Source organism: Scardinius erythrophthalmus, assembly GCF_964197995.2.
Source record: "Scardinius erythrophthalmus genome assembly, chromosome: 6".
Lineage (NCBI taxonomy): Eukaryota > Metazoa > Chordata > Actinopteri > Cypriniformes > Leuciscidae > Scardinius > Scardinius erythrophthalmus.
Genome location: NC_138226.1, coordinates 23,158,270 through 23,182,370, shown reverse-complemented (window position 1 = coordinate 23,182,370; position 24,101 = coordinate 23,158,270). Strand labels below are relative to the sequence as shown.

At 38.0% G+C, this 24,101-nt stretch overlaps 2 protein-coding genes across 2 annotated transcripts; both read left to right on the top strand.

Moving 5' to 3' along the window:
• Nucleotides 1-881: 881 nt before the first annotated feature.
• vtcn1 (V-set domain containing T cell activation inhibitor 1) lies at nucleotides 882-2,551 on the top strand (the record flags this gene model as incomplete). Its single annotated transcript, XM_081367376.1, has 5 exons — nucleotides 882-913; nucleotides 1,022-1,086; nucleotides 1,192-1,551; nucleotides 1,887-2,141; nucleotides 2,391-2,551. 5 exons carry the CDS (start codon nucleotides 882-884, stop codon nucleotides 2,549-2,551), a joined length of 873 nt encoding a protein of 290 aa, XP_081223502.1.
• A 3,223-nt stretch (nucleotides 2,552-5,774) lies between these two features.
• On the top strand, nucleotides 5,775-17,653 carry trim45 (tripartite motif containing 45). The gene is made up of 6 exons (XM_081368131.1): nucleotides 5,775-6,522; nucleotides 8,428-9,179; nucleotides 15,025-15,154; nucleotides 16,082-16,196; nucleotides 16,312-16,438; nucleotides 16,534-17,653. Exons 1-6 carry the CDS (start codon nucleotides 6,044-6,046, stop codon nucleotides 16,683-16,685), a joined length of 1,755 nt encoding a protein of 584 aa, XP_081224257.1. The 5' UTR covers nucleotides 5,775-6,043; the 3' UTR covers nucleotides 16,686-17,653.
• Nucleotides 17,654-24,101: the final 6,448 nt, after the last annotated feature.

Below are 24,101 nucleotides of genomic sequence, written 5' to 3'. Positions count from 1 at the left end.
TTTAGTCCTGTGAGTTACATAACAACAAACTAAATAACTTTCTTTACACATGTGATGTTCGGTGTTGGCACTCTAAGTGATACTGGTTTCACCCAGCACTGCAGCATTACAGTGTTTTTCAGTTGGTGTATGGTTTCACAAAATCACAAAAAAGCAAGTTTTATGAGGATTTCTTCTCGCAATTGAGAATTTATTTCTCAAAATTCAGACTTTTTTCTTTCGATTGCAAGTTTCTAACTTTTTTCTCCGAATTTTGAAATTCAAAATATATCAGGATTTATTGTTCATTCTGTAGCGGAAACATGCAATAAGTAAACTGTAAAAATCTGATTATTGTAAGCTAACATACTCCAATTACGGTTCATGGTTATTTACAGAGCTCAATGAAACAGAACTGAATGTTTTCAATTGTGTGACTTTGACTCTTATATCTGAGTCATTAAATATTGTCTTTAAGGTGGCTCAAGGAAGCTAAAGGATGATGGTTTTAATCAAGCAGAAACTTCCAGGCAGGTGTGTTGAGGCGAGTTGAAGCTAAACTCTGCAGGACAGTGGCCCTGGACCGATTTTTGGACACCCTTGGTTTAGCCAGTCTGACTTATGACCATTTGCAACTGTTTGTATTTCGTCTCATGAACACACTTACTCTTGTCAAGCTGTATGTTAAGTGTGTCAGGACACTCCTCTCAGAGGTAATATTGACAGAGGGAGGAGGTGCTGATCTCCTTCAGTGGAAGTACAGTTTGAAACTAGTCTGGGGGATTAGGAAGCGCTCGTCTATCTTAGCCCGTTGATTTATTATGCCATCGACAGAGATGAAGAACAGAGTGGAACATCGGTTCATCAAAGATTCTGCTTGAAAGTAGGAACAGATTACCAGAATGGCTTCAATTGGACAAATAATCTTTGCAAGGTAAGAATTGAAAAAAAAAAAACTACTTTTTCAAACAATTTCAGGTTGAAGATTATATTACAATGAGTCAATACTGAATGTTTTTCATCAAATGTATGTCTTTTGCAGTATGATTGTTCTGATAGTAGCCATTTCAGGACTCATCATTTTCATTTTGGCTATTGCATTTTCAGGTTAGTAAAACATTCATTGAACTCTAACAGTTTGCACAACTGTTAGTAGTACACTTGGCTTTTGATGTATAAACTAAACGTCCGTGTGTATGTTTGATTTTCAAGTGTCCCAAGGTACCGTTGAAAGCAGCAGTCCCTCTATTGTGGGGAATATTGACAAGGATGTGGTCCTGGATTGCAGGTTTCTTAGCAACAGTGGCAATGAGCAATTGAGTGATGTGTCAATTACTTGGCTAAAAGATGCTGTCAGTGGTGTGGTCTATGAATACAAAAACAAAGCAGCCCAGCTCCAGAGGCAGAACAATCAGTTCAAAAACAGGGCTCAACTGTTCTCAGATGCTATATCAACTGGCAACGCTTCCCTTCTGTTGAGAAATGTGAAGATGGAGGATGAGGGTGTGTATCGCGTCACTGTCAATGCAGCAAAAGTCTCAGGAACTACCAGCGTTAACCTTAGAGTGGCTGGTAAATACATTCTTTATTCATTTATTTCAAAGTAAATTAATGTTTAAACCCACATATCTTATTTATTCATGCTTTATAGATCCACAAGGTGACATCAAGTGAGTCTCTTTATGAGCGAGTCACTGAATCATTCTCTCATTCACTGAAATCCAAACTAGTGTCTGGCTGCATCCAAAATTGTATACTTTCTTGAGTCGCATGAGATAGTAAAGTTTCCATCGAATGTACACTTCAGATTCGCGCCACTTAAATTATTTGTTCTAAATAATCAAATGATATATATTTATACACACATTTAGCGTATATCTGATCTGCTCATTTCGGTTTCTTTGCAGCTTTCACAGCTCCCACGTTTACTCTACGGGCAAATGGCTCTCTATTTGCTGAGGCTACATGGTTTCCCAAACCAGAGGTTAGCTGGATGAGTCAGAGTGGGCAGCTTTTAAACAGCAGCACCAATTTCACCAACAACAATGCTGGAATCACGCAAGTTACCAGTGTCCTCGAAAACCAAGTAAAAGTGGATGACATCTACACCTGTCTTATCGAGAACGCTCTTGTGAAAGCTATTTCAGAGGCAACTGTAACAGGTAAAACCGTAGATATTGACAAAACAAAAATGTATAGACTAGTTGTTAAGAAGGGCTCACCCATAGATAATATTTGCACAGAGCATTTGCACATCAAATCAAATTTGTTAAAACAATTTTCTGGACAGCATGGACAAACAAAATGTATGTCGCTCATTAAATAGCATGACACGTGCAGTATGTTGATCAAATCATGAGTTTCTGTTTTAAAGTCAACATTGCTATTTCTTTATGATTATTCTTCTTCAGCAAACAGTGTGACGGAGAAGACATACTTCATTTTCAGTGCTGCATCTACAAAAGTGTCATCCTTACAACTTCTGTTCACAGTCATCCTTATTCTCTCTGTAACCCAGACAAGTCTCTCCAGTGGTGTACTGATGGTCAAACCAATCAGTTACAAAGACTGACATGTTTTCTTGGGTTGGTTGCTTACAGTACATACAAAAAAAATTCAATCTATTAGCCACACGCATCCTTAATGACATTTCCCAATAAAAAGACAAACTGTATATATATTTTTTTTTTAATTACATGAGATTTTGTAGAAACCTGTGATGGACATATAATCTAAATCCAAATTCATGTTTCACATGATAAATCCAATGAATTATTTCACAGGAAACCTTTTGTTATTGACAAAATGTCAGCTAATCTGCAATGCGATATTATTTATTATACCTTTTTTGTCATACTATTATCTGAAACTGTTCTTGGAAAATGCTTGTATTACCAATAAAGGATTTGCATTACACTTAATTTTGAGACATTGTATCAGTATCTCTTTTATTATTTCATAGTAGGCATGTCTAGAAATTCATTCATGATAAAAAGGCACAATTTACAATAAGGCCACTTTGTTCATTGCATTAGTTAACATAAAATAACTATGAAAATGTTAATTAATGTTATTTAATGTTAATTTCAACATTTACTAATATAGTAATTAAATCAAAACTTGTATCTGGTAATATATGAGCTAACATGAAATAATTCGCATTTGTATTTTTATCAACTGTTAACAAAGATGAATAAATACTTTAACCAATGTAGGCTATTGCTTTTATTTTATTGAAACATTAATGATTTCTAATGTAAAGTGGTACCGATAACAAAGACCTTTGCTTTTTAATTGCTGACTATAACCAATACAATGATATTGTCAAACCTACATCCAAAAACAGGGACTTGTATTACATTGTACATTGTTAAGGCTATTACAAATATAGTCTCCATGGTTTATTATCATCACGTTTTGGGTTTTGTTTCTTGTTCTTGTCATGTTTCTGTGTCTTGTCATGTGATTCCCTGTTTGTCATGTGATCCTACCATGTGTCTTGTCATTGGTTAATGGAACGGGGTTTGAGATATGTTTTCTCTTGTTTGGTGGGTGTGTCAGAACTGCAGTCCAATCAACAGCAACATGTATATAAAGCACGCGGTATTAAAGTGAACTCGCATAATGGGTTCAAGGAAAGTAACTTACAAATGTGTTCAATACAGCTCGGTATACGCAACAACTGAAGATATTAGAAGACATGTTTGTCGTAAGTTTTATTGTAAAAATATAGGATATCAACATAATGATGTAGTTGTTTATATTTTTAGCTTCATTGCAAGTGTATGACATTTGGTATAGAAATAAACAATGGTAATTAAGTGCTTTTCCTAAAAATGAGAAAGAAAATAGAGGGTATTAAAACAGTATGAACTACAAATAAAGTCAGTATGTGAGGCTAAATAGATGTGTTTTAGTCTGAATTAGGTAAGATGTGTGCTTCCATTTAAGTTTCAGCAATCCCTTCACTCGATTGCGATGTTCTCTTTTGTTCTTGGCGGCAAGTGCAGTAACTGGAACATCGGGCATATTTTGTAGTATTAAACACATATTTATACCGACTTCATCAGGCTCAGAAAATTCTTCACAAAGAACACAAAGAATGACCTTCTCAGCTGCCATAGTTGCAACTCTTGCGTCATCAGAACAGTGTGTTCAGAGCCCATCTACGGAGAGCCTGCCCACACCCTATTAAATCCTATTGTACCGAATTGTGGTTGTAGTTCCACCAGAGTTCCACTGGGGGCGATCGCCCATGAGTGCAGAATGAATGGGAGTCAATGGGGCTAGACGGCTAAAATTGTCTCTTTCACCCGATTGCCGTTGAGAAGTCTCAGATTTGTTTGTAGGTTTTGCAAGTTCAACATGGGTTATAGGTCGAAAGTTGAATGAACGAGTACTTATGTCCTTTCGATTTCTTACAGGTTGAGTTGTTGTTGCCCATAACACGCTAGCATTCTGCTAATGAACGCTGATTGGTCAGTGAAAGACTGATTACGACCAGAGATATCGCTTGATGGCATCGTGGCATCCGAAGCGGGACCAGAAACAAACAAAACAAAAACTCTTCTAGCACGTGTGTTTACCTGTGTCAGCTGTGTTGTCGATGCCTCGAGAGAAAAGAAAGTGCAGAGCGCGAAAGCACCAAAGCGACTGAAGGATTGCCGTACAGCAGTATCTCTGGTCGTACGATGTGTATGACGTCATTGACACTTTAAAAGACTTTTTAAAGCAAATAAGTGACTCTAAAAAATCTAACACCCAGCAATGTGTAATTTCTTTGCATCCCCTTTCGAATACAATATTCAAATTACTAGACAAAAAATTATATCCTGAGAAAAGTGGATTTTGAGGGGTATAGCGCCATAGACCTCCATTCATTCTGCACTCGTCCTGTGAGCGCCCTCGTATGAAATCAGAGTGGTACTGCAACCAGTTCAGAAGCCGGAAGTGTACTGAGAGTGAAACTTCTCGCCTTATTAGACATTCTCTGGTGTGTTCAACGCATCACCGTTTCTGTTTAAAAAACGTTGTGCAAGGTTTTGTCGGGGCTGAACGCAGCCCAGCTCTGTATTTTCACTGCACAAGAGGCGTGATCAACGGGCATAGTTCATATGACTGTATGCAATTGAATAGTCCTTCAACCAATCAGACCAACGATCCAGGTGATGTACTTTGCAGCGAAAACTCCAGGCAGGAAAAGTGTCAACAAACGTGTTGGTTTGTAGCATTGATCAGTGGTTTGCAGAAGCAGCAATGGCATCGAGCGATTTTTGCAGGTTGTGCAAAAACAAAACATGAAAGTGAGTGGTATTTACACCCAATTGAGTGATTTGTTTGCTAAACTAAAGAAGCCATTGAGCATCGTCGAGAGATTAAAAGGAATTGGATTGGATAACCTGCCAATAGCGCCCCAGGTGGATAAGCCAGTTTGTGATTGGTCCCTGCAAATTTGTAAGCAGGATAGAAGAATGTACAGGTTTACAGTATGTGATAAGAGTTCCATGCCTCATCATGCCTTTGTTTTATGTTTGATCATGTTTTTGAATTAAAGTTGCACTTGGGGTCTCACATCAACTTGCCTCCAGTAGTAATTGTTACAATTATAGGCTAGAGACAAATGCCCATATTTAATATAACTTTTGCAAATGGATTAATTAAACACACACACACACAAACACACACACACACACACACACACCTGCAGTTTTGAAATAAGCCTGAAGGACTTGATTAGCTGATCAGGTGTGTTTAATTAGGGTTGAAGCTAAACTCTGCAGGGCTGTAGCCCTCCAGGAACTGAGTTTGACACCCCTGGATGGGGACTGTCTAAAATAGGTCAGATTTCAGGCCACGCCCCCAAACGTGAACGCAGAACATGATTGGATGGCGAGGCACGTTCTCAAATAACATGAGCGAAAAAGTTAACTCTCAGAGAGTTTGGTCTGAGTTGAATTTTTTTTTTTAGTAAATGCTATCAAAACCAGACTACTGCTGTCGCATCATATTTTGTTAATGAATAAGCGCGAGTTATAATAAAACCCTCATAAAAATAACAACTACGATGTCACTTTGCAAAGAGCGATTGACGTTAGTTCAAGAAGAAAAGCGAGAAACAGTCTTGAGTGAAAGCAATGGGGACACGGGAAAGAAGTCCAGAGCGGTCTGTGGTGTTTGTAATCGGATGTATCGAGACCCTAAAATCCTGCCTTGCTTGCACACTTTCTGTGCGGACTGCGTTCGCCAGCTCGAGCCGTTTTCTGAGCGTCGCGTGAACGGGGAACGACGCTCGCCTGAAGATGACACGCACGGGCAGAACTCTGGGTCCACGATCCTGTGTCCCGAGTGCGATTCAGAGGTGAATCTGCCGCCATCGGGTGTGGACGGGCTGACCACTGATCATCTCGCGCTGGACGAGGTTTTCACGGAGACCCTGCTAGTGGACAGCAGCGTTTTGTGCGACTTGTGCAGCGACAGTGACGCGGGGAAGCGCTGTGAGGTGTGCTGTGTCAACCTATGCGACTTCTGCAGTCAGGCCCACAGGTCAGTTTATCACGGACTGAGAAGAAATATAAAGTCATTTATTCACCCTCATGTCGTTTCATAAGCCACTTTATTCCTTGAACACAAATGGAGATGTTAAAGGTATAGTTCACCCCCCCAAAATGAAAATAGTCATTATTTGCTCACCCTCATGTTGTTCCAACCTGTATTTCTTTCTTTAAAATTTTGAGAGCCAAACAAGTTTGGTTATCATTGACTTCCATTGTATGAACAAAAAACACCTCTCAACATTTCCCTAAAATATATAAACTAAAGCATTCTAAATATAATATTGAGTAGCCTACAATCATTATTTTTTAAATACTTTTTCAAAGTGGTGTATTTGAAGAGTTCAGATGCTAAAGCCTCTAAGTGCCATCTGAAATTTTCTTCTAGAATTATAATTTTTATCAAGCTCGTATATTTAAGTTCAGTAATTTCTCTTAAATGACAATAGGTAATTTCCATTGCCATTTAAGTGAAATTACTGAACTTAAATATACAAGCTTGATAAAAATGCTCATTCTAGAAGAAATTTCAGATGGCACTTAGAGGCTTTTGCATCTGAACTCTTCATTTTGACAGCGTAATATGTCAGTCTACTGTATAATAAATATTACAGAGGTTGTGCTTCCACTTCAGCTATTGAACATGTTGTTATAATAAAAAACACAATACCTGCCCATGCGAATATGCCGCCTACTTCTCTATAGTAGGAGAAAAACAGTGTGTGATACGAGTCGTATATCTGAATTCTATGGAAGTTTGTTTGTCTGTGGCGGAAACAAGCTTCCATAGAATTCACAGTATTCAGAAAACAGTTGGTGAAAATGACCTACTACTTCAGGCAAGATTCTAGAGTGTGCATCTGATGAACATTTTACCATCCCATGAGGCAACGGGATAGGAGTAACAGACGCAACAGACACTAGTCACATAACAATGAATCAGGGTTACAAATACTATATCATATGTGCTTATTATTCATAGAGTATGATTTCATAACATTTAAAGAGGATGACCAGATTAGACTTTTAGGTTAGGGTCAAAGGTCAAGACCTATGGTTATTCAGATGTAACATTACACCTTGAATGGTCAAAAATGGCTGTCCCAAAGATGTGTCCTGTGTGAACACCCCCCAATACATTCTCTGCTTTGTCATTTAAACGGCCATTGCAAAATGGTGTGTTCAAGTTCTCTTGCGAAGTTTGTTTACACGACTTGGTAAGTCATAATTAAGATGCCAGGTGCTTTCAAAACAATATGGTCGGTTCAAGATGACGATGCACGTTTTCTACAAAAAAATAAAGCAAGAACTTTACTTCTACTAGGCTAAATGATGAAGAATGCACATCATGTGTTTTTCTTTGTTTTTGTGTAATAAACTGAATCGAACTGAAATTCCTAATATTAATTATTAACAATAATTATACATTTTGTTAATGTTTTCTATTAAAACAACCAAAAAAGACTTTGTATTGTAGCACAGAGGTTGCGTAACTGCATTTATTCAGCAACCACAAATTGTGACCATGATTAAAATGATTAATCATGTTAAATATATTGTATCGTAACTGTTAAACACTACTGTATTTTGTACACTATTGTACATGTATGCAACTTAATTAAATGAGGAAATTTATTGTGTAATTTATTGTAAATGAGGAAAAAAATCAATAATTTCATTCTAATTACAAATTTACTGTCAATACAGATGCTTCATTCTTTGATTCCACCATGTTTTCTCTCTGAAATGCCCTGAAACTCTGAGCTGAAAGAAAATCCAGGGATTTTCCGAAATTACAAATTTGTGGTGGCGTTCATGAGCATTCAACTCATAAATACGATCTTTCTATCATGACTTGAATGCAAACTAAGTCCTCTAATGTGTATCTTCCCTGCAGGAGACAGAAGAGGACCTCCTCTCACTCTATCCAAAGCCTACAGGAGCTGAAATCCCAGGGTCGTCTCACTAGACCCGTCCTGTGCTCGCTACATCCTGGTCAGGAGTTACGGCTCTTCTGCGAGCCATGTGACCTCACTGTGTGCCTGGAGTGTGCGGCCACCTTTCACCGTGACCACCACTGCTGCTCTGCCCATGAGGTCATCAGTCGCCATGGAGATCGCATCAGGGATTTGGTCGTCAGGAGCTTGAGGCCTCGTCTTGCTCGTCTGGAGGATTCAATGAGATGCGTGGACACGTCCCAAGAGGCTTTGCGGGCACGGACTGACACGTTGGCGGGTGAGATTCGGGCGTTTGCTCGGAGTTATGCCAACGCTGTGGAGGCACATTGCTGTTCGCTGCTGCGGTCACTGGAGGACTTGAAATTGCAGCGCAGGAACCAACTCCATCTGCAGAAGGCTCAACTGCAGCAAGCCTTGTCTGACGTCCGTGGTGGAGTGGACTTTGCAGAACGCCTGCTCACGTGCGGTTCAGACGCCGAAATCCTCAGTGCCAAAGGAGTCACTATGAGGAGATTGATGAACCTTATAGAGTCAGGATACGACCCACACCCAACGACGATCGCCCACGATAATGCCAGCAGCATCTGTTTTCTTCCTCAGGAGAGTGCTGGGGAGATTGAGGGATTTCCTGTGGTTGGAGTTATACATGCCAAGACTTTGGATCCCAGCAAGTGCACTATCCAGGGAGAAGGTGAGAGTAGGTCTGGGCTGCGTTTAACTCCACTTTTAGACATGCACTCGCAAACTTCCCTAAACACTTCCTCTCAGGGGAATCTCCACCACCATTTTGAGAAATGCGATCAGCTTCGTCAGGTGGACGAGGGAAGTTTATTTAGACAGACCCTCGAACCCTTCAATTTTACTCGTATGTATACTTTAGGCAGATCCACTGACCACAATGCAACACGATTGTGACGTCTCAACAGTAATTTGCAAGGCAGGCTCCATAGCAGATTCCAAGTGATCAAGGGCTTAGGGCAGGGCTATTCAATTGGCGGCCCGCCAATCATCTCCATGCGGCCCGACGGCACCAACCTTCCTCCTCCTCTTTTCGCTCCGATCGACCTGAGAAACGTTTTACGTGTGAATATTTCAGCAGTTATTATATGTGTCCCGAATTTATGTCGACTGAACCAGCGATAGGCTACCAATCATTCGTGAATGAATCATTCTTTTGGTTTGATTCTTTCTAAACGCGCTTGCATAACGGTCTAAAACTATTCGGATTCATTCGGACTGCTCCGTCACTGAATCATCTGAAGCGGTTTCTCGTTCAGTACAGTTACAACAAATAGCGATGTTTTCAGTTGTTTCACTAGTTGTTTAAACACGGCCCAGCGCGGAGTTGCGTTTACTCCCGGTCCCGGACACACTAATATTAAACAGCGTTGCGACAACCAGTGGAAGCGTTTCAGTTCGACAGAAACCTCTCTATTACAAACCACAAATCACTCGATGATTTAATTAGTATTAAATCGGATGAAACAGCCTCAACATTCCCAACAAGACTGATGAGGAAAGCAGGAGAAACATTGTGGCATGAACGAAATTAGAAGACTTTAAATCCCCTAATCACCCTTACAAACATTTACCACATTTACTGTAGTAATATACCATGGTTGGGCAGAAATGTGCAATATTTATATTGAATACTATGTAGTAATAAATAAATATAGTAAATATATACTATAATACTATATAGTAGGCCTATAATAGTAAATATAGTGATTTATATTGCATTAGATTTATTAGGTGGGTTGAGGAATATATATTTAATGCTTGTTATGAAATTATGTCAGTTTCTTTGTAAAGGTGCGTATAGTTTTTAACTTGTGTTTAGGCATTTTTTATACAGTGGGAGCCTGTGGTTAACAAGTCTCACTGTCAGAATATTTTCATTTAAGCATAACAATTATAAATAAAATAATTATTATTTATCACCAACAGCTATAAGTTTGTATAAATAATTTATTTGTTCCAAGGAAAATAGTTGTACACAGCTGTAAATTATCAAGTTTTTATTTATTATGGTTTTATATATTTGCATACTGTTGGGTACCACATTTCCAAATACCACACTTCTTTAGGGTTACTTTAGCTTATTTATTGAAACTGTTATGTTTCAATAAATAAGATAAACCCCCAAACCAACCGACCGGCCCACCTCAACTTTTCAATTTGATAATGCGGCCCTCGAATGAAACTAATTGAATAGCCCTGGCTTAGGGCTTTCCATTTAAACAATGCCAGGCTTCTGCCAGTAGTGGGCACTCGTAAGCAATGACATACATCTGAGTGAACGAGACAGAGAGAAGTTAGTGGGGGAAGGGCATAAAAAAAGTGGACTTAAACGCAGCCCTGGTGTGGAGAGACAAAGTGCTTGTCGCTGGAATCATATCGCATGGTTAGGATATGGTTTAAGAGATTTAGAACTGCTGACATAGAGGAAGACCTCAGCCTTAAAGGGGAAATGAAGCAGTCAATCAAGTTTACATGATTTACAAGATGGATTTCCACTTTAATCAACAATTATATAAGAAACATGACAAATGTAAACATATATAAAAAAAAAAAAAAAAAGAAAAACCGTTATATCTTTTGCTGCCAGGGCGCTGCCATTGTGTGCAGTATTCTAAAGTGTGACGTCACGGGGTTGGTTGGCTTTAATAAACCTGGCTGAATGTATTAATATCACGACGTCAAACTGTCTACACCACGGAGTTTTGACCGCGAACAACTAACGTTAGGTACAGTCATTATTAGCTAACAGCTGTAAGCATGAACTAGCTAACACTAACTTAGTGTTTAGCTAACTTTAGTGGAGTTTATTAGTACCAGACAAAAAGACGACGTCTAACGTTAACGTTATGTTAACAAACTGCACATGGAAACATTGTTCGCGATGTCTGCCATCATATTCATGTCTCTTGTCAACAACACCATGTAAGTTAGCATGTATTAATATATGCATTTGAGCCGATACGGCGTGGGAACCGAGCAGTGGTAAGTTACGTTGTTATGACGAACAGCCGGTGGTGGTTTTGGGCGAAGAACGGGTTGGTAAGTTGCAGCGCGTGTGGCTGTTGTAATGCGATGCCCACCGTGTCAGAGTCCATCTGCTGTATATAACATATGTTAGACTTCATTAGTTGTTCGCGAATCGCGGTCAAAACTCCGTGGTGTAGACAGTTTGACGTCGTGATATTAATACATTCAGCCAGGTTTATTAAAGCCAACCAACCCCGTGACGTCACACTTTAGAATACTGCACACAATGGCAGCGCCCTGGCAGCAAAAGATATAGCGGTTTTTCTTTTTTTTCTTTTATATGTTTACATTTGTCATGTTTCTTATATAATTGTTGATTAAAGTGGAAATCCATCTTGTAAATCATGTAAACTTGATTGACTGCTTCATTTCCCCTTTAAAGGGATAGTTCACTTTGAAAATAAATTTTGGTATGTTTTAGCTTACCTCAAGGGCATCCAAGATGTAGGTGTCTTTTTCCGCAGTAGTTTCAATTTGGATATTTTTAGGTCAAACCGTTCTTGTCTGTCAGTCATATAATGCAGGTCGATGGTCACTGTATCAAAACACAAGCACAGAGTCCAAATTAAAACAATTCCCCATCGTCCAAATTAAACAATTCCTCATCGTAAGTACACATTGATGGCCTAAGACACGAAACGAGCGGTTTGTGTGAGAAAATGAACAGTATTTATATCGTTTTTACCTCTTGTAACACAGCACACGTCCAAATGATCTGAGGGCGCGGGCGGGTATAGATGTATACATAGATGTCGCCTTGGCTACGGTTTCGTTCCAATGAACTGCAGAAGCCAAGGCGACATCTATATAAATATCTATACCCGCCCGCGCCGTCAGATCATTTAGACGTGTGCTGTTTTCAAGAGATAACAACGATATAAATACTGTTCGTTTTCTCACACAAACCGCTCGTTTCGTGTCTTAGGCCATCAATGTGTACTTACGATGGGGAATTGTTTAATTTGGACGATAGGGAATTGTTTTAATTTGGACTCTGTGCTTGTGTTTTGATACAGTGACCATCGACCTGCATTATATGACGGACAGACAAGAACGGTTTGACCTAAAAATATCCAAATTGAAACTACTGCGGAAAAAAAGACACCTACATCTTGGATGCCCTTGAGGTAAGCTAAAACATATCAAAAATTAATTTCAAAGTGAACTATCCCTTTAAAGGAATAGTTCACCTGTTAATGAAATTTCCACCTGGAAATTGTCAGTTGTTAAAGTTATTCCAAACTTTTAGGACTTTGTTTACTCAAAGAAGCACCAGAGAAATTTTGCACTGTTCTGATCGCTCTTTCCATGCAATTGGAATTCCATACAAGGTATGAGAACTGATACTTTCAAGCTTCAGAAATGACACACAAGCACCATTAAAGTACATTAAAACCATAAAAACCATATGAAAGTGTAATGAACTGATTGAAAATAAAATTTAACTTCTGCAACTAGATTATAGTCAGTAGGTAGGTTGAACGGGTAAGTCTGATTTATGAAAATCTTTTTAGATTTTGTGAACTGAATCAGCTGTTTATTGAAAAGTAATTGAAAAGTCATTCACAAATCAGTTGTGGTTAAGGAGATCTAGGGAAGATGCCAAGATTTCCATTTAATAATTATTCAAATTGTGGTATTTTTCTCACACAAGCTATCATCTGGCTTTAAAAGACTTAAAGGTATAGCGGAGGATTTTTTACTTCCGGGTGGAGGTGATATGCTATTGGTCCTCCTAATTGTCAATCATTCTGGTGAATCAATTAAACTTTTCAAAAAGTGGAGAGGGCGGGTCTCATCTAAAATTCGGAAAGATCCTCACTGTCATTTTGACAGTGCCATTTCCTTTTAACTTTCATTATATTATTATTATTCATTAAATATTTTTCAAAAATGTATGTTCCACTGAAGAGTGTCATAAAGGTTTGAAATGAAATGAGGGTGAGTAAATAGATGACAGAATTTAAATATTTTCGTTAACTGCTTCTTTTAAAGTGAAATCTGATATAAAACTGCAAGTACTTTTATGAGCTCCTCTCCCCCTGAATTGGGTCATTAGTCCGTATTGAATCATGAATGACGTTACTCATGAAACTGTGGTAACATGCTGTAGTAGAGTTTGGTTTTGTGACTTTTCTGTGGAATCTTAAGCTCTTTGTCAAACACATGACGGTTCAGTGCACATTCCTCAGAAGCCATAGTTCAGATGAAATTTGATGAAAGTTTTCTGTCTAACAAGATCTGAAGTCTGAAAGAGAGACTTAAGATCCACATTTGTTCCACACACAGATATACATACACAAGTGCACACAACAAAAGGCCTAGGGCATGACACTGGGATAAATAGCAGACATTCCTGGATACTATGACAACAACTCAACCTTTTTATGAACTGGTCTGGTCTGGTCTGGTTTGGTGCTTCTAGAGTGTAAAAGGGTCACTTATCCAGCTCTGTCCCAGCATGCCACATGCAGGTTCACCTCAGGAGGACGATATACTGCTGCTTGACTGTATTTTGATATTGATATATATCACAATATTCATTTACCATTAATGGGAAAGGAAATGCTTTCCACATTTGTTAGAACTTGAGAAAGAAAATGTGTTTGTTCACAATTAAAGAGTAGCTACCTTTTAATTTAGGGCCCCATTAAATCCATTTTATTTTCCCCTAAATTCAGTTATTTATTTTAACTATGATTTAATACTAATTTCTATCAACTTCAACAATTAAATGAAGGTTTTAAAATGTAATAAAATGAAAATATAACAATTCATTTATAACAAAATATTGCATTATTTTTGTCAAATAGGTTTCTGCACAACAACTGTATAAATTTAAAACAGATGAATAAATGTCTTGGGTTTTATGATATTCCTTAGAAATACTTTTATTATTATTATTAATACTTTGAGAAGTACATTTAAGTATGCAGTAGTGATAGCCTATATTTCTGTCATAATTTCTTGAAGTTAAACCAAACTTTTATTTTGACGGTTTGTTGCGAAGATCTTTCAGTTTCAGTGTGTATTTGACCATAGTTTTTTTTTTTTTCTCAAATGAAACGGTGAAAAGCACGAAACCGCGCCGTTCATTCACACAGCGACAAAAAAATTTTTTATAAATCTAATTCAGTTGTTTTCTAAAATTTTTAGAGTTTTCTTTCCTTTTCTAAATTAATCTTTTTTTCTTTTTCTTTTTTTTTAGATAGTTCATGTGGTTTTTTTTTGTGTTTTTTTTACCTCATAATTCTTAAACAAAATATCAGAACTGTGATCTTCCGATGAAATGACAGACTTATCCTATCATTTATATGGCTTAAATCCCCACCCCTTTCCTCGCAATCGACTGCAAGCTCTGCCTTCATCCAATTAACAGCCAGTTTTTCTTTTCGAGAATTTGTTTCACTCAGATGTACGTCATTGCTTCCGTTGCGTAGCCTGTGTCCACTCACATGTGTCTGTCCTTGTGTGTGAATAACTCCCAGGTGTGGAGCGAGGGCGTGAAGGCCAGCGGGACGAGTTCACTCTGGTTTGCAGGGACTCCTCTGGAGAGCAGATGGGCCGCGGTGGAGACCCTGTGCTGGTCAGCATAGTGCACAAGGACAGGAAGGACTGGTGAGTACACAGGGAAAATTAAGTGTAACAGTAGAGTCACTAAAGTCTTTACGGCTGAATCATATTTGCCATTGCTTACAGATTCTACTCATAACTATCAATGCACATGCCATTTTATCAAATGGAATTTTTTTATTTTTTTTATATATTTTTTCTGAGATTCTGCTTGTTCATGAATAAATGAATATTTTAGTTTTTATCACTTTATAATATTTCAGTTTGTATTACTTGATATTTAGGCCTGAATTAATGAATATAATATGGCATATAATATTTTCAAACATTTGGATTATACAGGATTAACTTAAAGTAATAAACTAAATGTGATGCTTATTTTTCAGTCATGCATAAAGGAAACAAGTAAGAATGAGATTTCTGTATTGGTAATAATAAACTGAATGTGTTTTAAATTCACAATAACAAAGCTTGCAGGCATATAAAGGATAAAATAAGACATTTGAGTTAAAATACTGCACATTATCAGCATCTGAGATCAAATCGTTGCATTATTTAGTTTAAAAAATGACAGACTGCCTCGACCCAGATTCCACTCCAAGATAGGTGGCTGAGCGCGCTCACTTCCAAAAATGGCTTAATTATCATATAGAAGTAGAACAAAGTCAACAGTTTCATTACGATTTGAGTGGATAAAATCCTGAGCAAATGTAGAATCCATTCAATTGTAGAATGGGAGCAAGTGAGAGGACCCTAAGATCCATCTCCGACAATAGGGTGTCTAACTTTGTACAAAAGGAGCAACTTTACATTACATTAGGGGTGGTAAACTGTAACAGGGTTTGAGTTTAGGATGTTTAGGGTTCATTCTGACAGACTGTCACTGCTACGCTGCAATAAAAGTTCTTCATTCATTTCTTAAATGTCCTCATAATTATTAGACTCCACTTTTTCCTCTCTGTGGCATTACAGCTCTGTGGAGGTGTCTGTGGTGGATAACAGTGATGGCTCCTATGGTGTGTTCTACACCCCTGCTGAAGCAGGTCTTTACTCTGTGTGGGTCTGTGTTAAAGCACAGCACGTCCAGGTAACTGTGCAGTTAAACCAAAACACGTGTCTAATAATAACAATAACATTATTGGCCAGTTTGAAGGAATATCAGTGATGCCAGGACTGACATTCCAGCAATCTGTGTTTTCCAGGGATCACCTTTCGTGCTAAATGTGAAGAGGAAGTTCAGATGTCACCGTGGCGTATTCCATTGCTGCTCCTTCTGCTCTAGTGGGGGCGCTAAAGAGGCACGCTGTGGCTGCACAGGGACCATGCCAGGTACTGTAGCACAAAAAATGGTTTTAATATAATATTTATTTAATCACATTAAAGGGAATGTGTGTGTGTGTGTGTGTGTGTGTGCGCGCACTTAGGAGGGTTTCAGGGTTGTGGACATGGTCATAAAGGGCACCCCGGTAAGCCCCACTGGTCATGTTGTGGAAGCGTAGTGGAGGCTTCAGAGTGTATTCTACATAACCTGGGCAGCGTTTCTCCTCGTGGACATCTCCGGACTGTGGAGCTCTGAGACAACCGGCAAATTTGTACCATAAACCATTAACCAGTCAACATATAAAGCACAAATTCACATTCAGAAGTGTAATTCTCATTATTTTGAAAGATTAAACTTTTTAGGGTGTCCATAATTTGGGTGTTGATTTTTCTTTTCAGCAGTGCCTATATTTATTGTGCCACTTAATCATGGCAGATAAACAGCAACTTAAATTGTGTCTGTTCTGTTTTTCAAAGTGCCAACACTAATACTTTTGTATCAGTATTATAAATATTTAAGAGCTAGTGTTATATTTACACATTCAGAACTACTGTATTTAGGGCCCGAGCACCGATGGTGAGAGGACCCTCTTGGAATTGCTCTGTTTTTTTGTGTGTGTTCACTGTAATATTTTTTATCCATAATTTGATCATAATTAGCATTTAACAAAAACATTTTAGAAATGTCTGTGGATATTTTTGTTAATGTCTGTGGTATTGTTTTATGCGCTTTTTTATCATAATCATCATGTTTCCTTTGATAATACCCTTTTATATAGACAATGTGGTTTGTATTATTATAATGGTTTATTTTTATACATGTGCATGACTTGATTTCAAAGACTGTGTTTATTATATGCATCCCATTACATTTTAGCTGCCTTTGTATATGCTGTACTGGTACCTCGGATTAAACAACTCTTACCTCTCCACTCTCAGAGTGTGGGTATGTTTGATTGTGCTAATGTGATCTGTTTTGCATAGTGTATATTCTGTGTAGTGAGGTCTATTAAACACGTGTCGTGACAAATAAAAGGTCTTTATTACTTGCATACCTTTAGTTCTCACCACCATGTGGTTTACCTTGCTTATTGAGCAAAATATAATTTGTATCAATGCAGTTATTTGGTTTGCCGTTTTCATTTGTGCTGATTTTGAGCACAGACTTTGAGAAAAGGATTAAAACAACACAATTAAAAGTGGATATGTAAAACAACATACTGGATTGCTCTTTCTAACGCTAGATGGCAGCTGTGCTTTGAGGAAGTTACCTCTCTCTCTCTCTCTCTCTCTCTCTCTCTCTCTCTCTCTCTCTCTCTCTCTCTCTCTCTCTCTCTCTCTCTCTCTCTCTCTCTCTCTCTCTCTCTCTCTCTCTCTCTCTCTCTCTCTCTCTCTCTCTCTCTCTCTCTCTCTCTCTCTCTCTCTCTCTCTCTCTCTCTCTCTCCCACCTATGAAAACTATCTCTGACTTTAAAGCAACACTAACCCTTATTGAAATACATAATCTATAAATATGCCATTATTGTAATGTTTCATTTCTATATTATGCCGTTTGCATAAAATTATACATTTTAAGTGTCAATGTGACCACACAATATAAAAAAATGTTTTTACAATTGTATTACAAAATATATACATTTATAAAATGTATACATTACATAATATTTATTCACTTTGAAAAAAAGGAGCCTGTGAAAGATATCAGTGAATGACCTTTAATATTTTTTCCCAGTATGCCATGTACACACAAAGCAGTGGATTAAAGTAGCAATCAATCTGATTCAGAAGGACAACATGCACGCTTTGAACCCTCGGTTTTCTCTTTGAAATCTCTGAGCTCACACAGTCAAGGACACGAGTAGTTCTGTAAGCCTGCAAACACTCTTTTATCACAAATGTACAATGTAATATTTGGATTTATCTATTCTGATGATGGATTTTCATAAGAAGTGGTCTTTTCATCTTAATACCCCATCATTAATACCCATAGTTTATATATATATATACATGTAGACACACACATATGGTCACCCTAAGTTTGCGTAACCCTACCCCTTTCCTATTTATATAACAGGAAAAAGGGTAGGGTTACCTTTTTTAAACGCATACATGTAAACTAGGGGTATTAATAAAGAAAACTATATTATTTTCCCTTTCCTTTCCCTATTCCTAAAAGATGAAAACAAATCTAGGATGTTGATCCACATGTCCTAGTTGAAAAAATCATGGTCACCCACACATAATCTCAATTATCATTGGAAAAAAAAAATATTTTGATTGATAGATATAGAAGTAGTGTTCTAATTTGCATTTCAGAGAAGAATCTCATTTGTGGCCCACTAGGGCATTCTAGGGGGCTAAAGTAACTATGCATTAATCTACATGCATAGGGTTTGACAGCACACATCACAGATTCAAGCCTCTTTGGGGGGGGGGGAGGGTCTGTTACTCCGATGCCATGACCTGGATAGAATCTAAATGGCTGTTGGATGGAAAAATGTTGAAGAAGAGAAGCAGCAAAGTGTGTCATTATATCTTGATGTAGGTGAAGAACATGGTCAAATTATTTGGCTGGTGCAGGCATAGTATATGCCAATATTTATCAAGCAAATTAAGTTAGGAATATATAACATTATGACCAGTCAAAGATTAATGTTGTTGATCATTTCCTAATAAGGTCACATTTTAAGATAGATGGTTAGATGGTCGTCTGTTAGATGGTAAGCAAAATATCAGTTCTTGTAATCAACATGTTGGCTGCAGGAATAAAGAAGAAAGAGTTTTTGTTTTTGACGGGGTCCAAATGTTGTGGCAAGGCAACTGGGTCAGAGTATCTCTGAAACGGCATGGTTTGTCGGTTACTCCTGGTCAGAAGTGGTGAGAATTTACCAACAGTGGTCCGACTCCGAGGATTGACAAAGCACAATAATTTTAGGCAATAGGGTGTTGGGCGCCCAAGGCTCATCGATGCACGAGGGCAACAAAGGCTATCCTGTCTGGTCTGAGCGACAGAAGGTCTACCGAGGCACAAGTCACAGAAAATTTTAATGATGGTTATGAGAGGAATGTGTGACAACATACAGTGCATCACACTCTGCTGTGCAGTCGCAGACCAATCAGAGTGCCTATGATGACCCCTGCTGGGAAACTCTGGGTCCAGCCATTCATGTGGGCGTAAATTTGACACGTGCCCCCTACCTAAACATTGTTGCAGACCAGGTACACCCTTCATGACAGTGGTGTTCCCTGGTGGAAGTGGCCTCTTTCAGCAGGATGATGTACCCTGCCACACTGCACACATTGTACAGGAATGGTTTGAGGAACATGATGAAGAGTTCAAGGGGTGTCCTGGCCTCCAAATTCCCCAGATCTCAATCTATTTGCGCATCTGTGGGATGTGCTGGACCAAGTTCAATCCACGGCATCTCCACCTTGCAACCTACAGGACTTGAAGGATCTGCTGCTAACATCTTGGTCCCAGAGACACATTCAGGGCTCTTGTAGGGTCTGGGTCAGTGGATCGTCGCTGTTTTGGACCAACATCACATTAGGTAGTCATAATCTTTTGGCTCATCATTGTAGCCTATATACAGTATCACTTAGTTGTATAATAATATGGCTGCTATGTCATCCAGAAGATGTCATTAATGACATGCATCATTAAACTCGTTGCCTGTTTTCCAGAGACCTCGTATTCCTCGGTGTGCACTTTTTCTGTGAACGCCTTTACGTAATCCTCATGGGCTCGAGAGCTGCACGCTATCTGTTGATATTGGATGCACTCATTCATTCAGCTGCCTCCTCTTCTCATTGCATTTGTCATCTCTCTGTCTAAAACACATTGTCTTGTTTGGCAGTGTTTACCTCTACGAGCTCCTCTCTGTCTACACTTCATTTATCATTCACACTTGAGGTCTAATGCACATTCTCTTGCTCTGGTATTTTTCCTCCACATGCCCTTTTGTAAATTGTTCTGTCTGATGTACACACTCTGCTTTTACCGTATTCATTAGTATGTGACTACAGTCTGTCTCAGATCTCTAATCTCCCATCAATCCCTCGCAAGGTGAGAACTCTTCCTCAACTGTCAGCATCATGTCATGTCACAGCGCCGAGACCAGATTGTTGTGACAAAGCTTGACAACCCGGACTAAAAGCTTCTTTTTCACATGCACCCACAAAAGCACTGAAGGGAAGAATAACTTGCCAGAGAGTTTTGAATGCGGGACTGTGTTGCGACTGAATTATTCAGTTGGATTAGTTAACATTAGCAGTTTGTCAATAATTCATTCACCAGGAGAAATGTGGTTTCCAGGACAACTTGCATAACATAGTGTTTAGTTCCCTTTGGGCATCTTATATATTTTTAGTAACAGAGCTATATGCTCACTTGCATAATTAAAGAGATGGGAGTTAAAAAAAAATTTAACTTATGAAGGGGACATGAAGCATATGTAATACATTACTAGTTGATCATGTTTAAGACTATAGACTATAAAATGAATCCATGTGTTAAGGCAGCATTCTCTTTTACTAACTGTATAAGATCAGAACTAAGGTACAGCTGTGGCCAAATGTTTGCAAATAAATAAAATAAAATGTGAGCAAGTCAGCTATAAAAAGGAATACTTAATACATTTATGTACCTCACACACAATTTAGCGCATCTTTTGTATGTTAATACAGTAGGTAATGTTCCTAGCTTTCAAAATTATTTGGCAAAGAACTGGCAAATAACATGTATGACTTGTGGAAGGGCTCTTCATTAAGGAATTCAGGTGTTCAATTTCAAGGAACACCCCTTCCTGAAGTGCCCTTCAAGGGCGTAAAAACACCGTTTGGGACTTTCGCCCAGAATCTCGCTGGAAGAAGTAGGTCATCCGGGTACTTTTCGCATACTGTTTTATGAATACTATGAATACTCGGTTCATATGTTTTTCGCACACTGTAAAGGTATGCATATTCGGACTCTGTGATTGATTTATTCAGGAACTGGGCCATCTTTATGAGTGAGTCACTGAATCAGTATAATTTCAGTCAAAGGCAAACAGTTTAAGTATTTCACCTGAACCTAATTTTATTTGGTTTTATATGACTCGGATGTGATTATATTGTTTAGTGTAACATTTAGACTGTTTAATTATTAGTTTAACCTATATATGAGTACTTCTTTTATGGAGATGGTTTTTGCCCCCACTCACTTCCTATTTTCTTTAGCATTATGAGGCAGTGCTGTGTCGCCTCATTAACTGGAATGTCAGACACAGTCACCCTTATCTACATTTATTGGTGACAGGGTATGCAATTGACAGCCGCTTTGGTCCTGCAAAGCCAATCAATTCGCCCTTGCCTGGACTTCTCAAGGTTGAAGCTGTATCCCATTAATTTGCTTGCTGAGTTTAAACTGTCATCGTTCACCATTCCTCACTTCAAAGTCTCAGAACACATCCTGACTCATTATGCAGGCCCACTGGAGGATGGTCTCAGTCTCACCTCTGCTCTTAAAGTAATAGATAAACCTTTCAATCATCCGTTTCCTCTGCTTTTCCCTGTCTCTTTGTCCTATTTTTGCCTTCACAGAGGTTTGCGGTGAATTATTTCCAGTATTTTTTTGTTCTGGTCTGAGGTTTAAGGTGATTCTACTTTTGGCCAGTGATCTGTGTCGTATTCTCACAGAAAACTGAGAAACTCAGCAGAGCGAAACTCCTTCTTTCTGACAGTGACATCTGTCAGGGTGTCAAATGTGTGCCTCTTGAACTGACTGACAGCAGATCTAGTCCCTTGGCCACTGCCTTCTTAAATATGACTCACACATAATTTTTTTTCAGTGTCAGCACTGACACTTTCTGTGGGTTAGTCTGGTATATCACCCTTAAATCAAGAGAAAATAACTACACTTATGGCAGCCCAAGGACTAAGTCACAGGCTGATCTAAATGGCCTCATTTCTCTGCTGCTCAGCAGAATGTGAACATGTCCTTTGATGGATCCATGATGTATAAGGGCGCAAACTATTTTATATTCAACCCCAAGACTGTGTCCTCTAAAATAAGTCCTCTAAACATATATTTGATTATATGTAAATCATTTATAAGATTGTATCATCTAAAGTTGAACATATATTTGATTAAATGAAAATCATTTGTGTAATCTAATTTGAACATATATTTGATTATATGCAAATCATTCCTAAGATTGCCCTACCAAAATTGTACATATATTTAATATTAGGCTATTTAGATCATTTCCACAAAGTCGTTGATCCATTTTTTACATATAATATGATGTGACAGTAAGAAAGGACATTTACCTGAGTACTGTACTTAAGTACACCTTTTGAGTATCTGTACTTTACTTGAGTATTATTTTTTCTGGAAACTTTTTACTTTTTACATTTTACTTACTTCGTTACATTTGAAAGACAAATATCGTACTTTTTACTCAACTATTTCTGGCAAGGTCCTTGAGTAGAAAGTAATAACGTCAGTCAGGGGATGATTTTGGTTGGAAATGAAAGTCGGGTTGATGTCAGAACCGGACGTCAGATTGACGTCAACAGCCAACGTCGGACAGACGTTGGATTTTGGTTGGAAATTAAAGTCGGGTTGACGTCAGAACCCGACGCTCGATTCTGAGATCAACCTGATTTTCATTTTCAACGTTGGGTTTGGTGGTCTTCTAAAATGCGAATTTTGTCATTGTTTTAGAGCACACTAGCTTTTAGATAACAGGCTAACATATTCATACTAAAAGCCAAAAAACTTTAAATAGGGCACTATTTGAGGGAACAACAATCTGGGTGTCCGAAACCATCGTGGACTTGTTCAATCTCACACTCAATCCCAGTACCGGAACTGTGTTAATAAATTTGATATTGATATAAAGGTAGATATGGAGGCATAGATTCAGAGGCATAAGGTATTGTAAGTATTACATACAACAATGCAACAATAATAAAACAATGCATTGACATTTACTTTTAAACAAGTAGACTACTTCTGTAGGCTACTTTTACTTAAGTAAAAATCGGTCTTTATAACTTTTACTTGTAACGGAGTAATATTTGACCATCTGTACTTTCACTCAAGTAAGGAAGTTGTGTACTTTGTCCACCTCTTAGCCTATATGTAAATCATTTATATGATTGCATCATCTAAAGTTTAACATATATGATAAGCTATATGTAATTCATCTGATTACTTATTAATGTAATTGTAATTTAATGTCATAAAACAACATACTTGATTATTTTGACATTACATAAGGAATCTTTTCATAAAGGAATCAGTTAAAATCATTTTACATTGTTTTTATTTTTGATTATTCTTTTTTAATATTTTTATTTATAATTATTAATAATTTATTTATCATTATTTAAATATTAATATGCAAGCAACTAAATGTTTCATAAACAGCAAATTGAACATGAACATAAGCATACAGAAACAGAAAAACAAAGATAAACTAGACAAAAAAGTAAAATATTAAAGTAGACAAAAAAAAGAAGAAGAGTAATACCAATCTACTTTAGGAACTGTGAAAAGTTACTACTATAAATGCTCTATTTTCTCCACCGTCCACAGTCTACCGCTATTCATTTTGCGTTGCCAAGAGATACTCGTACTTGAGTGACGCTCCCTGGCTTTACCAAACGGCAGCTGACTGGATGTTGGA

Bases quoted from the DNA above. Each gene is read 5' to 3' on its own strand.
- trim45 (XM_081368131.1), top strand. From the start codon at position 6,044: ATGTCACTTTGCAAAGAGCGATTGACGTTAGTTCAAGAAGAAAAGCGA. The intron at 6,523-8,427 runs GTCAGTTTATCA...TCTTCCCTGCAG, and splicing joins TTCTGCAGTCAGGCCCACAG to GAGACAGAAGAGGACCTCCT. The intron at 9,180-15,024 runs GTGAGAGTAGGT...AATAACTCCCAG, and splicing joins GTGCACTATCCAGGGAGAAG to GTGTGGAGCGAGGGCGTGAA.